Source organism: Monodelphis domestica, chromosome 3 (assembly GCF_027887165.1).
Source record: "Monodelphis domestica isolate mMonDom1 chromosome 3, mMonDom1.pri, whole genome shotgun sequence".
NCBI classification, from domain to species: Eukaryota; Metazoa; Chordata; class Mammalia; order Didelphimorphia; family Didelphidae; genus Monodelphis; species Monodelphis domestica.
In genome coordinates this window covers 291660892-291674753 of record NC_077229.1, presented here as the reverse complement: position 1 = coordinate 291674753, position 13862 = coordinate 291660892, and the positions used below count along the sequence as shown (strand labels likewise).

General features: G+C 36.9%; 1 protein-coding gene across 3 annotated transcripts in view; it reads right to left on the bottom strand.

Moving 5' to 3' along the window:
• The window catches only part of MAPRE2 (microtubule associated protein RP/EB family member 2), a 199917-nt gene that overhangs the window by 20565 nt on the left and 165490 nt on the right, over positions 1–13862 (bottom strand). For all 3 annotated transcript variants that reach the window (XM_007487153.3, XM_056823880.1, XM_001368917.5), the window contains one exon: positions 2235–2377. In XM_007487153.3, coding sequence (XP_007487215.1) covers positions 2235–2377 — 143 coding nt within the window. The remainder of the gene's footprint in view (positions 1–2234; positions 2378–13862) is intronic.

The window sequence follows — 13862 nt, the reverse complement described above, 5'->3', positions numbered from 1 at the left end:
CTGAGAACACTCTCTGTTTGGGCTCTCCATTCACTAATACCTTTCTCCCCAGATGGAGAGCAAGAATTCTTTGTTCTGCTTATAACAGTCCCAGCTAGCTGTAGCCCATTCTAAACTTTAGTGCTTCAGACATTCTTGCAAGACCATGTTATGGTTTTTTATAGCCATCATGAGTTACCTGCTCTTGCTTCCATCTTCCCTACATCTTTTAGATCTCTAACTTGGTAGACAAATTCAACATGCATTGGTTTTTTTAGACAACTCCTCCCTTTCTCAGGAAGGACCACAATTACATATTATTCAAAGGGTAATAGAAAGAGACATACATGCTATGTCTCAAGGGGCTTTAGCTTATGGACAATTATGACTTGTATAGGAGAAGCAGTATAAAAGATATTCCTGAGAACAGGCACAGCCAGAAAAGAAGCTGGGTTGGTCAGGTAGCAAAAACAAGAGGTAACAGATGATTAACCCAAGTGGTAATCTCTGATACTCAAAGACCAAAGAAAAGTCAGCAGGTCCCTTTATGGGAGATTAATGGGAAAATAAAGGCAAGCAAAATGCAAAAACAAAAGAAGGTATGGACTGGCAACTGTGAAAGGCTTAGCTTCTCTGATCAATACAATGATTCAAGCCAATTCCAAAGGACTCATGGTTAAAAAAAATGCTATCCACCTCCAGAGAGAACTGATAGAGAACTCAAGTCCAAATTGAATGATAATTTTTTTCACTTTCTTTATTTTTCTTGCCTTTTGGGGAAATATAGTTAATATAGAAATATGTTTTGCATGATATTTCACATATATAATCGATGTCACATTGCTTGGCTTCTGAAGGGATGGGGAGAGAAAATTTGGAATTCAAAATTTAAAAATAAATAAATAACAAATTAAAGATATTTTAAAAGAAAAGGGAAAATAAAGACTTGTGATGTGCCCTGGTGGGCGTCGTGCCCAGGCCAAAGAAGTTGGACATCCATCAAAGTATCAGTAGTATGTACTACTGCAAGCAATGTATTTCTTGAGTCTCATATTCTTGGGAGCTTCAGGCATGTGGCCCAATGCTCATTATGGTTTTGCTAATTGTTTTTTTTTTTAATAAAAACTTATGGGAATCTCTTCACAAGAGTAAAACCAGTGGTGTGCTGGAGCCAGCTCCTCCTAGCTTTGGGAACTAACTGACTGCTAAATATTCAGTGTGAGTATTCATACCACTGAAACAGGCAAACACCAAAATCTGTGTTTGACTATTGATTGTCGAGACATCAGAAAATATTGGAGAAAATGTTAAAAATGAGCATAAAAGGGTATAGTATGCACATTTGCTTTTTTTTTGAGAGCTAATAGATAAAACATTTATACCATATATATTTGTATCATTAAAAACAACAACAACAACAACAACAACAACAACAACAACTTACTTTCCATCTTGGAATAAGTACTAAGTTTGGGTTCCACGGTAGAAGAGCTATAACAGCTAGGCAATTGGAGTCAAGTGACTTGTCCAGGGTCACATAGCTAGAAAGTATCTGGGGACAGATTTGAACCCTTTACCACCTGTCTCTAGATCTGGTTCTTAATCTACTGAACTACCTAGCTGCCCCTATTTCTATCATATTTATACCATATATATTCACCCTGAGAGAAACTTAGAATCTTCATGAATTCTGAACTTTTCACAACTCCTGATCAAAAGCACTGTACTCACTGACTATCTTGGGCCAAAAATTACTCTTTTAACAGCAATCAGAATTTTAAGGGTTTAAAATTTATATCATCCCTCACCAATTATTGCTTCCTCTCAAAAATCTTATCTCCATGTAGAGCTTGGGACTGCTTTCAACACAAATCTATTTCCTGCTTTTCCTGTTAAAGGTATAAACTATAAAGCAGAGCTGGTGGCCTCAAACAAATCCATTGCTTTTTCTTCATCACCTTGAGTCAAAAATCTATGTAAATCATTTGAACCAGCCTTACTGATGGTTAGTAAAAGAGCACTCAGGACCTCAGCTAATGGCCCTAGCAGCTTGCTGTTAATAGCGGGTATAAAAAGCACTCAATTCTTAATCTAGGAGACTGCAGATTCAATAATGATCCTGATGGAGCTCAGAGGTACCATTTCCTTTATTAAAACAAACAACAACAACCCAAAGTCCCCAAACCACAAAACAGGCCTCATCCCCGAAAGGCACAGGTGAGCATACACAGAAGGATGCCAGGACAGGGAGGTACCTGTTCATTGAGCTGTATGACCTGGGTTTCTAAGTCTTTCTCTGATTTGGAGGCTGAGCCGCTGCTAGATGGGGTCCTTTTCGCAGATGAAGGACGAGAAGAGGTAGATCCCGGTTTAGAAGCTAGACTAGATTTCGCAGCACCTGGAAACAACAGAATTAACCATAAGTAACAGCAGTTTAGAAAACACAGTACCATGGAGAATATCATCAGGGCATAAAGAGACCTGAAATTATCTTGTACAATTCCTTAGAAGTGAGGAAATGGAAGCTCCCCAGGAAAGTCAAGCTGTAAAACTTAGCAGAGGGACTCAAATGCTTGCCAAACCATGGTACTGCTCTGACTTTTTTTAATACCTTATTTAATTAAAAAAATATATATTTTATTCTTTTTAACACATTATTTTATTTTTTAATACCTTTTATTTTTTAATATCTTTTAAAATTCTTTTTAAAATACCTTATTTTATTCTTTTTAAATACATTTTAAAATTCTTTTTTAATATCTTTTTCTATTCTTTTTAATACCTTATTTTATTCCTTTTAACACATTAGTTGATTCTTTTTTGATACCTTTTTCATTTTTTAAAATACCTTTTTTATTCTTCTTTTAATACTTTATTCTTTAAAAAATAACCTTCAAGACTTCGAAAGAGTCACAAAATGCAAAATAAATAATTTGGGCTACATCAAATTAAAAAGCTTTTGTATAAACAAAACCAATGTAACCAAAATCAGAAGGAAAGCAACAAATTGGGAAACAATCCTCATAAAAACCTCAGACAAAGGTTTAATTACTCAAATTTACAAAGAGCTAAATCAATTGTACAAAAAATCAAGTCATTCTCCAATTGATAAATGGGCAAGGGACATGAATAGGCAGTTTTCAGATAAAGAAATAAAAACTATTAATAAGCACATGAGAAAGTGTTCTCAATCTCTTATAATCAGAGAGATGCAAATTAAAACAACTCAGGTATCACCTTAAATCTAGCAGATTGGCTAACATGACAGCAAAGGAAAATAATGAATGCTGGAGAGGATGCAGCAAAGTGGGGACACTAATTCACTGCTGGTGGAGTTGTGAACTGATCCAACCATTCTGGAGGGCAATTTGGAATTATGCCCAAAGGGTGCTAAGAGACTGTCTGCCCTTTGATTCAGGCATAGCACTGCTGGGTTTGTATCCCGAAGAGATAATAAGGAAAAAGACATGTACAAGAATATTCATAGCTGAGCTCTTTGTGGTGTCCCAAAACTGGAAAACGAGGGAATGCCCATCAATTAGGGAATGGCTGAACACATTGTGGTATCTTGTTGGTGATGGAATAGTGTTGTGCTCAAAGGAATAATAATGTGGAGGAATTCCATGGAGACTGGAACAACCTCCAGGAAGTGATGCAGAGCGAGAGGAGCAGAACCAGGAAAACATTGTACACAGAGACTGATACACTGTGGCACAATAGAACGTAATGGAGTTCTCCATTAGTGGCAATGCAATGTCCCTGAAAAATCTGCAGGGATCTAGGAGAAAAAACACTATCCACAAGCAGAGGACAAACTGTGGAAGTAAAACCACCAAGGAAAATCAAGTGCTAGTCTACAGGAGTTGAGGGGATATGACTGAGGAGAGACTAAATGAACACTCTGGTGCAAACACCAACAACATGGAAATGGGTTCAAATCAAGAACACTTGTGATACCCAATGGAATCGCGCGTCAGCTATGGGACTCCAATGAATAATGCTCGGAAATGACCAAATAAAATAATGTTTAAAAAAATAAAATAAAAAATAACCTTTACTTTCTGTCTTGGAATTGATAGTAATTAATTAGTTCTAAGACAGGAGAGTTTTAGGAACTGGGAAATTGGGTTTCAGTGACTTGCCCAGGGTCACATAACTAGGAAGTGGGTGAGGCCACATTTGAATCTAGGTCATCCCAACTTTAAGCCTGGTGATCTATCCACTTTGCTATCTTGCTCCCCTTCAAGATTTTTTTTTTAAATAATGAAAAGAATTACATTAACAGCAAATGCAAGTGACATTCTGGGCAACTCTCTCCCTTCTTCATCTTTCAGAAATAAGCTTTTGTGGATTTTATGTTAAGACCTGCTGCTCAAGCAAGTTGCTTAATTGTCCTGGTTCCCTTTCCTAAGAAAGAAAATAGAATAAGTCACATTTGCCTTAAATAGTAAGAGATTTATAAGGTCCAAGTTCTACGGAAGAAAGATAAATCCAAAATTTTGTGGTTAAAGAGACACAGAATCTCTTTTAATTAATCTGATTGTAATATAGCTAAAAAGGACCTTGTCAAAAATGTTATCAGTGGCAAAACTTTAAGAAGTGAAACAATGCACTTGAGACTAAATAAAACTTTCAAAAGGATTCTCAGCAGTTACAGCTGTGCCTGTGAACAAGCCAATGAATGGACTTGAAAGGTAGTGTGCTGTAGATGAGAAAGTGCTAGATCACAGGTGGGAAGCCTTAGGTTGAAACTCTGCTGCTGAAAACTTTTTTGCTCTGTGAGCATGTTCAGGTTCAATTTCCTTCTCTGACTCTTGTTTCATCATCTGTAAAATGGAGATGAATACCTGTGGTACCTACTTCACTGGATTTTTGTAAGGAAAAAAAAGAGATAATCATGTCTGGAGAGTGCTTGGCCAACTTTGAAGTAACATATAAATGTTAGTTATTTTTATTATCAGTGGAAAGTTTGCACAATTCTACTTAGAGATTCTAGCATATAGGAAAAATCAATTTAGATTTTACTTTATAGACACTTGCTGTTCAGTCAACAATCATGTTTTAAATATTTATTGCATGCCAGGCACAACTAAGCAAAGGAGAAAAACAACAACAAAAAAAAAACCCACAATCCCTGCCTTCAGTGAGCTCACATTCTCATGGAGGAGACAACATATAAACAACCATGTATGTACAAGGTACACAGAATAAATGGAAATTAATCTCAGAGGGAAGGTATTGGCCATGGGGGTTGGAGGAAGAGAAAAAAGGGCACTAGGAAGGGCCCTTTGTAAAAGGAATTGATTATTTTCTTAAGGAAATGATATGAAAAATAATAGATTCTCAGGCAAACTTGCAAATGTGTTTTCAATCTATGACAGACTAGAACTACCAGCATTAATAATACTATAGAATCAGAGCAACTAGGTGTCTCACTGCTTTAGAACCCATATTTAGTATCGATTCTGAGACAGAAGGTAAGGTATTTAGAAAGAATAAAGATATTCTAGAACCTAGATACCATTTAATAACAGTTCTATTGAAAAATGCATTTGAGATTCCAGTGTAGGATTCTAGGAACATATCTCATGTCACTATGTCCCAGTGAAGTACCAGGCAGAAGAGATTCCCTTCCTTCTCTTTGAACTACTGGAGCTAGCCCAAGCCAACTAATTAGAGGGTCTTGACTGATAGGAGTTCTAGTCGCAGAGGTCAGGATTAGGAGGAACAAGGAGCTGTTCTCTTAACTAAGCAACTGCAGTGCCAGATGGGGACAAGAAAAGTGAGACAGTGTCAGTTGTTGTGGCAAAGGGGAGAGGGAGGAGCAGTGAGGATGGCAGAGAGGGATCCATTCTGCTCTAGGGAATCAAGAATAATGGGCAGGAGCTCTGGACAGAGGGAATGGGCACACGGGCTAGAAGTGGGTGCTCTTTCTGGGAGCTGTTTTGTCCGCAGGGGAAAGGATTAGTCCTGGTGGAGGCAATGGGAGGACAGGGGCGGTAGTAGGGAAATAAAATACTGCCTTAGAGCTAGTCACTTGTAGATATAGGACATTCATCTGTCTGGAATTTGTAGACTAAGTATTGCTTATGGAAAAAAGTTTATTTTCATCTGATGCCAAATAAGGGAATTAAACTTTTTCTTTTTCATCTCCTTACAGAAGGTTAGCTCTATTCAGAAATTCATATATGCTGGAAGGCTAATTTGCCCCATTGATGATGTGAATAAAAATTATGACAAAGGATGGTATGTGAATGTGGTAAAATTCCATTCATTTCCTGTTTCCCTTTTTCCCTGAAGGTGCCTTCTTCTCCCACTTGCAAGATTTTATTCATGCTGTTCTTTCTGTCTAGAAAATGGTCTCCTTCCCTATTTTTACCAGTTGTACTCCAGATCATCTACAAAGTACTATCTCTGCATTGAATCCTTCCTTCATCCTCTGTCAGTATGAAGTATCCTCTCTTCTGAACTTCCACAAAATGTTATGTATCACTTAAGGTAGCTGTCTTCTATCTTGTCATTATTGTTATTTTTGGATATTTTATCCCCCTTCCCCCCAGCCAGGTTACAAGGTCCTTGAGGACAGTTGCCCTGGCATTTTATTCATCTTGTACCCTACCCTTCCCAGGGTCTAGTAGAATTCTCTGCACATAGTAGGCACTTAAGAAATGCTTGCTATATGAATCCATGCCTAAACCTGGTACATCTTCACAGCCCAGTTTGATCATTCAACTTTGACTGGTTCATCAGTGTTGGTGAGATGACTATTGGAAATATTTGAGTCTGATAAACAGCAAAAGACATTTGCAGAAGGTCTTCTGTCTAATGTGCTGCAGAACTATATGGAGGGGTTAGGAAGTAGAGGATCAAATTTATAAAAAGCCTCAGCAATGGGAGGACTACTACCTGACAGTCTTCTAAATGACAACAAATTCAAAGAGGCCAGGAACCACTCTGCATCAGCTGCCCTCTGAAGAAATGCTTTTAGCCATTTATTTAGACCTCAAAGTGCTTTTTTAAGATCAAGGCAATTCTGTCCTTTTTATTAGTGATTTATTTTCACATAAAGAAAACTCTTATTGGTCTTAGGGATAAAAAATACAGACAACCAATGGTGTCTGGTAGATATCTTTAAAAGTATGAAAGAAAAAAAATCACAAGTAGTTGGGTTTATTTCCCAACTCCTGCAGCCCCCTGAGGTTACATATTCTATCATACTCTTCCTCTGCTGTCAAACTTGTAAAAATTTCTTTTTTCAAGCATTACTTATAGTGTATCTAAATGATATTACAAAACTCGTCAGTTATGGTGAACTAAGAAACAATTTCTTGGGGCAAAAAAAGCCTGAAAGGGGTTGACTGATTGACTTGTGATGGTCAAAATCACTGACTCTTATAGTTATAAACAGAGCCTTAAAATAGCAAGGTAAATTTTGGCCAAGTATATCCAGTCTTTAATGCTGGTAGTCCGAAAGCACTCAATGCTCCCTATGTTTTTGTATGATGCATTTTTATCTACCTTTTATATAGCAATGTGCATCAAAATATTTTCTTTGGGTAGAAGAGAACAGATAAAGGAAAGGAACAAAAAACTATATATAACTTCAAGAAATATTACTATTACTATTTTTCAACTAGAGAAAACTGGGGTTCAATGGTAAAAGAACACTGGCCTGGGAGTCAAGAAGACCTGAGTTTGAATGCAGACTCAGACATTTCCTAGTTGTGTGAAACTGGGCAAGTCACTTAGCCCTGTTTGCCTGACAGAAGGATCCACTAGATAAGGAAAGGGCAGACTACTCCAGTATCCTTGCCAAGAAATCCCAAGGATAGTCATGGGGTCACAGAAAATCAGACAACTGAAAAACAACACTTCCCTAATACGTACAGTCATCCCTAGCTATATTGGGGTTCACTTATTGTGGAACCAACCACAGCGCTGCATTCTGTATCCTGGGCACTGATTGGCTCAGTGTTTATAAGAGGGTGGAAAAGGTTAATAAGTGTGGGTAAGGTTTATAAAGCCTTAAAATATTTATCAATAATAAAATAAATATAATGCCACTACTTCGTGGATTTTCACCTATTGCAGGGGTCTCTGGAATGTAACTCCTGTGATAGGTGAGGGATTCCTGTATTAGTATGACACCAGCATGAATCAGCACCAAATCCTACTTAACTGACACTACAGGTTTGGTAGATGAGAAGGTGGAGTCAGAGAAATACTTTTTGAAATGGTTCCATAATGCTAATAGAACACAGTACAATTAAAATCACTTTAAGTTACTGAGGTAGTTGGGTGGTGCGATAGAGAGAGGAATGAGGCTGGAGTCAGGAAGAGCTGAATTCAAGTCTGGTTTCAGACATTTTTACTAGGTGTGTAATCCTGGGTAAGTCACTTAGCCTCTATTTGTTTTGGTTTCCTCAATAAATGGGCACATGTGTAAATTGGGCAGATTTTAATAAATAAAAGTATTTAGATCAGTATAAAATAGGAACAATGATAACACCAATGCTTATTAGCATAGAACCTGGTACTATCATATTAGAAGGTGCTATATAAATGCTCATTTGATTACCTTCCTCTATTTGTCTTATAAGATTTTAAAACAAAGATAGCATTTTCAGTTTGGATGAAGCAGTTTTGAAAGAACCAACCAATGATGGAATAAAAGGTTGCTAGGAAAAAAAAAATCTCTCTCTCTCTCTCTCTCTCTCTCTCTCTCTCTCTCTCTCTCTCTCTCTCTCTCTCTCTGAACGAACACTTTATTCATTAAAAAAAAAAAGAATAAATCTGATGAAAGTAAATAAAAAGAACAGTACCGGGAAAAATCTGTGCATCTACTCTAAAGGTTTTAAGACTTCAACAGAAAATGCACACTGGGGCTCAGAGTAAAGGTACATTTTTAAGAGGAGCCTAAACTCTCAAATTTTCATAAGCTGTGATCTGATATGAAAATAATTTCCCTGGAGAGATGTCACATGGCCAAAACACATAAAGAAGTGTCAGAACTTAGAGAGCGGAAAGAGACTTCCTCTCTGTCTTTTTTAGTGCCATCATCTTTGTATGACTAAGAGGTAGTGGATGTTCAAGGACACCTAAAGACTGGGCTCTGCTGTTGTTTTCAAAGCCTTATACTTTCTTTTATGAAAACAACAGGAATAAAACTAGCCACACCAAAGAAATGCACTAATTACAAGAAACTACAGAATCCAGTCTCTGGGGCCTTAAAATGTTCCTTTTTCTACTTTATTCTGGCCAGGGACATTGCCAAGAAACTTCTGCTTTTTCTAATTTAAGTCATTTTTAAGGACTATCCCCTCCCTCATGCCTGATCAGCATTATCTCAAATACACACAGAGTTGACCAGTTCCAGTTCAAAGGTGGGGGCCACATGTCAATTCTAAATATCACTGAACTAATTTAAAGTGGTTCAATAGACCCCAGAATTCCTGTCCAGATTTTTTCAGTTCTGTCCATATCCCTGGCTCTTCTCTATTCACCATCAAAGAGAAAACCTCCCAGACGGACTTTTGTTAAAGAATCGGCCACTATTTGGACTAGGAGCATGTGATGCACATCTGTTGAAGTGACCATCAAGCATTCCAAGTTTTTTCCAAGCTGCATCTGAGGATACCCAGAAAAACAGTTCATATTTGCCATGTTTTATGACTAAATAGTTTTCCTTACTACCTCCTCCCTAAAGTTTTCCTATTTCCAAAAGGAAATTTCAGTTGCAGAGGAAAATGAATATGAATTACAAGTTCCTGTAATTCCCTTTCAGCATTAAATCTAAGTATGGCTTACTTGCTACATCTCTGAGTTATGTTTTAATTATTGCCTCCCAGAATTTTGGACTAAATAGGATTTCTAGGACCTCTTAACTATAGTTCTGAAAGCAAAGGACAGTCTGATTCATGGTCTTGTTAAGGCCAGAGCATCACTGCAATTTATGTCAATTAGTAGCTTGCCTAATGTTTATGGAAAATGCTGTTTTGGTCTTCTGAGGTCCACATGAATTCAGGATGATGAAGCAAATAAAAACATTACATTCAGCTTCATCCTTCACGACTACTTTGATGAAATTTAGAAATTATTCTCACGTAATTGGCAACATTGCTTCTACCAGAATCATAAACAAAGGAACTAAAAATATAACCCGAATATTGTTGATAAGAGCCACAAAAAAGGGGGAAATTTATTCAGTAAGCCACTATCCTCTCAGTTGTAGTTATTCTGTATAGCTCTATGCCCATTCTGGGAAGGTGCCTCAATTTTTCTACACCCCACTTTGCCTCCCCAGGCAGTCAGGAAAACTGGGAGTCATGGTGGATAGAGAGCTGGATGAGAAGTTGGGAAAATCCAAGTTGAAATCTTGAAATATGACTCTAAGCAAGATTGGTATGAACTTCAAGTTTCCTCGTCCATAAAATGGGGATAATAATACCACCTATCTCACAGGATTGTTGTAAGGATCGAATGAAGTAACATATGGTAAAGTGCTTTGAGAACATTAAAGTGATGTATAAATGTGAAATATTATAATGACTATTATTACAATCTTCCAAGGAGTAAAATAAACATAGTTGGAATAGTTTTGTAAAATTCTGCCACACTCTACCCCCTCGGTTTTCTCTCATCATGAATGTTCTTTATGGGAATCAACATTTTTTTTCCAAAAGTTATTTTTGAAGGATTGAGAGTAAGTAGTTTTTTCCAGTAAGAATGGAGACTTTCCCAATCTCTTTTACTAACTGACATGATGTGAAATAAATTTTTTTTTTCTGAATCTTTGTCACTTGTATTCTGATTAGAGGCTGCAAAAGGCAAGAGATTATACAGTAAAATTTGGTAGTCCCAGTGACTACAAATAAAAATAAAATTTAAAAATGCTCGTTTTGTTCTTTAACTTCTGTTCCTGGATAATGTCATTTTGTTGCATTTCAAGTGTTTCTAAATGCCTTCAGAGTACAAACAAATACTTTGGTCTAAAGCTCTTTGGCAAAGATACTGGAGTAGTTTGTCATTTCCTTCTCTAGTCTGTTTTACAGCAGAGGAAACTGAGGCAAACTATCTGCCAACAGTTTCCTCACCTATAAAGTGATCTGGAGAGGGAAATGACAAACTGCTCTAATATATCTGCTAAGAAAACCCTAAATGGGGTCACAAAGAGTCTTGAACATGACTGAAAACAACTAAGCAATAACCTAGTACTTTATATTCTTCTTGGAATTAAGATGACCTAGGTTCAAATCCTGCATCTGACATACACTAGAGATGTTGGATCCTACATAAGTCTTTTACTTTTTCAAGGCCCCAAGCAAATCTCTAAAACTCTGTTTCTGAAAAGATGGGGAGATCTGCATTGATAAAGAGTTTCCTCGTATTTTCCATTGTACAAATGAAGTGTCATAGAGAGCCAAGCCTGGAGATGGGAAATCCTGGGTTCTAATCTGGCCTTATTAACTATGTGAGCCTGGGCAAGTCACTTAACCCCAATTGCCCAACCCTTTATCCCTCGACATTAGAACAGATACTTAGCATCGATTTTAAGACAAGGTAAAGATTTTAAAAACAAAACCCCAAAACAAATGAAGTTTTAAGTCCAGTTCCATCCTATTCCAATCACTTCTATTCTAGGGCAATTCAGGCTTCTTTAGGGGAAGGAAGAAACTAAGTTTTATTTACATCTGTGGCTCTTCTAAAGCTCAGCACAGTTAAGTGCATATAATTGACTCAATAAATATTTGTTCAATCAGTTCTTTTCTCAAGACAAAGAACTGTATCAGACATTTTAGGAAGTTCTTTTCTCTCCCTCCTGATTCAGAGACTAGTTGAAGTTTTTAAGCCCTCATTCACAACCAAAATCTTTTGAAGAACAATTCCTTTATGGCATTCTGAGCAGAGGGGATGTATAAAAGTCTGGTTTCTTTGGTGCTTCCTTCTGAGGCTGAGAAAAGTGGGCAGCTCTTGTCTAAGGACTCTGCATTCATGGGCTATGCATTGTTAATGAAATAAGTCAAGTTGTCACAGGAAAAGTCTCCAAAGCAGATTTGCTCCTGACTTGCTGAAACCTCTCTATTTAAGGGTAGGAGAAGAAAGAGCAGACAATGTTGATGCTACCTAGAGGAAAATGAAGCCTGGAAAGAGCCTTGGTTTTAGTTCCATTGTGAGGTTGGAGAGAAAAGATCAACTTTTCTTTATTGTTGTTGTTGTCATTGTTGTTTTTATTATTTTTTTTTAATTGGAACATTTATTTCTTTCCTGTCTACAACAATGCATCTCACAAGTGGCTCTCTGAAGCTGTCATAGAAGAGAGGGAGGTCCTGCCTGGGCAGAAAAGCTTCCAACATGAAGAGCCAGTCTGTTTTACTAATTTTTAAAAATTAATAAAAAAGTTAAATTTACTGTTATAATATTGGCAAATAAGACTCAGCCTCAATGTTGGGCTTCTTGGGAAGCCCTGAATTTTGTGAAAGGTCCAAATGGCCAAGTCTCTCATTTTGTAATTTGTAGTGTGGCAGAATCACTTATTGCATCCGGAATAAGCATAATAGTCCTTTTGGCTTGCACAAAGTTACTCATGTAGACTTTGGCTGTGTAAAGTTTAATCATTCTCCTTTTCTGATGTCAGCTCTTGGAAGTAGTCAGTCAGCTACTCCCTCAATACTTTGGGTCTGTTCCATACTTCAGCAGACTCAGTGACCAGGATTAAGTATTCAGAACACCTTCACTTTTCCTCATAGGCTTTAAATCAGATGCAATAACTACACATATAAAAGTGTGTATATTCTCCCTAGTTTTGGCTTCTAAAAAGGAAAATAAAATTATATTCATTCAAAAACATAATTTTTGCAAATTATAAGACATTAGGTCAATTAAAGCAACTCAGGCACTAACTCATATTAAACTATTTTCTTACAAGCTGAGTAATGGCTCTAAAAATTGATTCTCTCAGCTAGAGTTCTTCTGCCTAACTTGAGGACACCACCAGCAAACAGCTCTTTACCAGACTCAAAACAGCTGGTTAGAATTCTTAAGCTTAAGTTTTTATGGCCCCTCAAATCACCTAATATCCTTCTAAGATTTATAATAATTGACTAAAAATTGGGGAATTTAAAGCATACCCCCAAGTTATCCAACTTTGTGTATATTTTAATCCAGTGTATCTACCATCACTAGGAATATTCCCCAAAGAAAGAGGGAAAAGAGCCCCCATGTCCAAAAATATTAATAGCAGCGATTTCTATTGTAGGAAAGAAGTGGAAAGTAAAGAGCTTGGGGGAATGTGGAAATGGCCAAAAAAATTATTTCATATGAATGTTATGAAATGGTTTTGTGTGAACATTCCATACTTCTCTATTGAAAATAGTTCCCTTGTATTTTAGGGGAAACTGAGGCCCAGAGAGAAATGAATTGCCCAAGTTCTCACACATAGTGAGGAGCAGAACCATGATCCAAACTAAAGTCAATATCCCTTCTACTACACCACCTTTGCTACCCTTGAAAAATGTTCTAACTGGATTACATATGTTCCCGTCATCTTATGTATATATGTATACATATATGTAGATATATATGTATAAACATACATGCATACATATATATCATGAGTCAAAGAAATATCTTTTGATTGTCATGAAAGACAATCATGGGAAGCAATGCAGAAATTGAGAGAAACTTTTTGGGCTGGTTATATTTTAGTGTTTTCTGGTTAATTTGTAAAAGGTCATGAGGTGGTGCAATGAATAGCTTTGTCAATGGAGGAGAACGAATATTCATTTGGGTATGGGCATACCTAATCTCATCCTGCCATATGGATTATTCCTTTATTTATAGTGATGCCTGTGTATTCTTCACTTTTAATGAGGTATAATTATGCT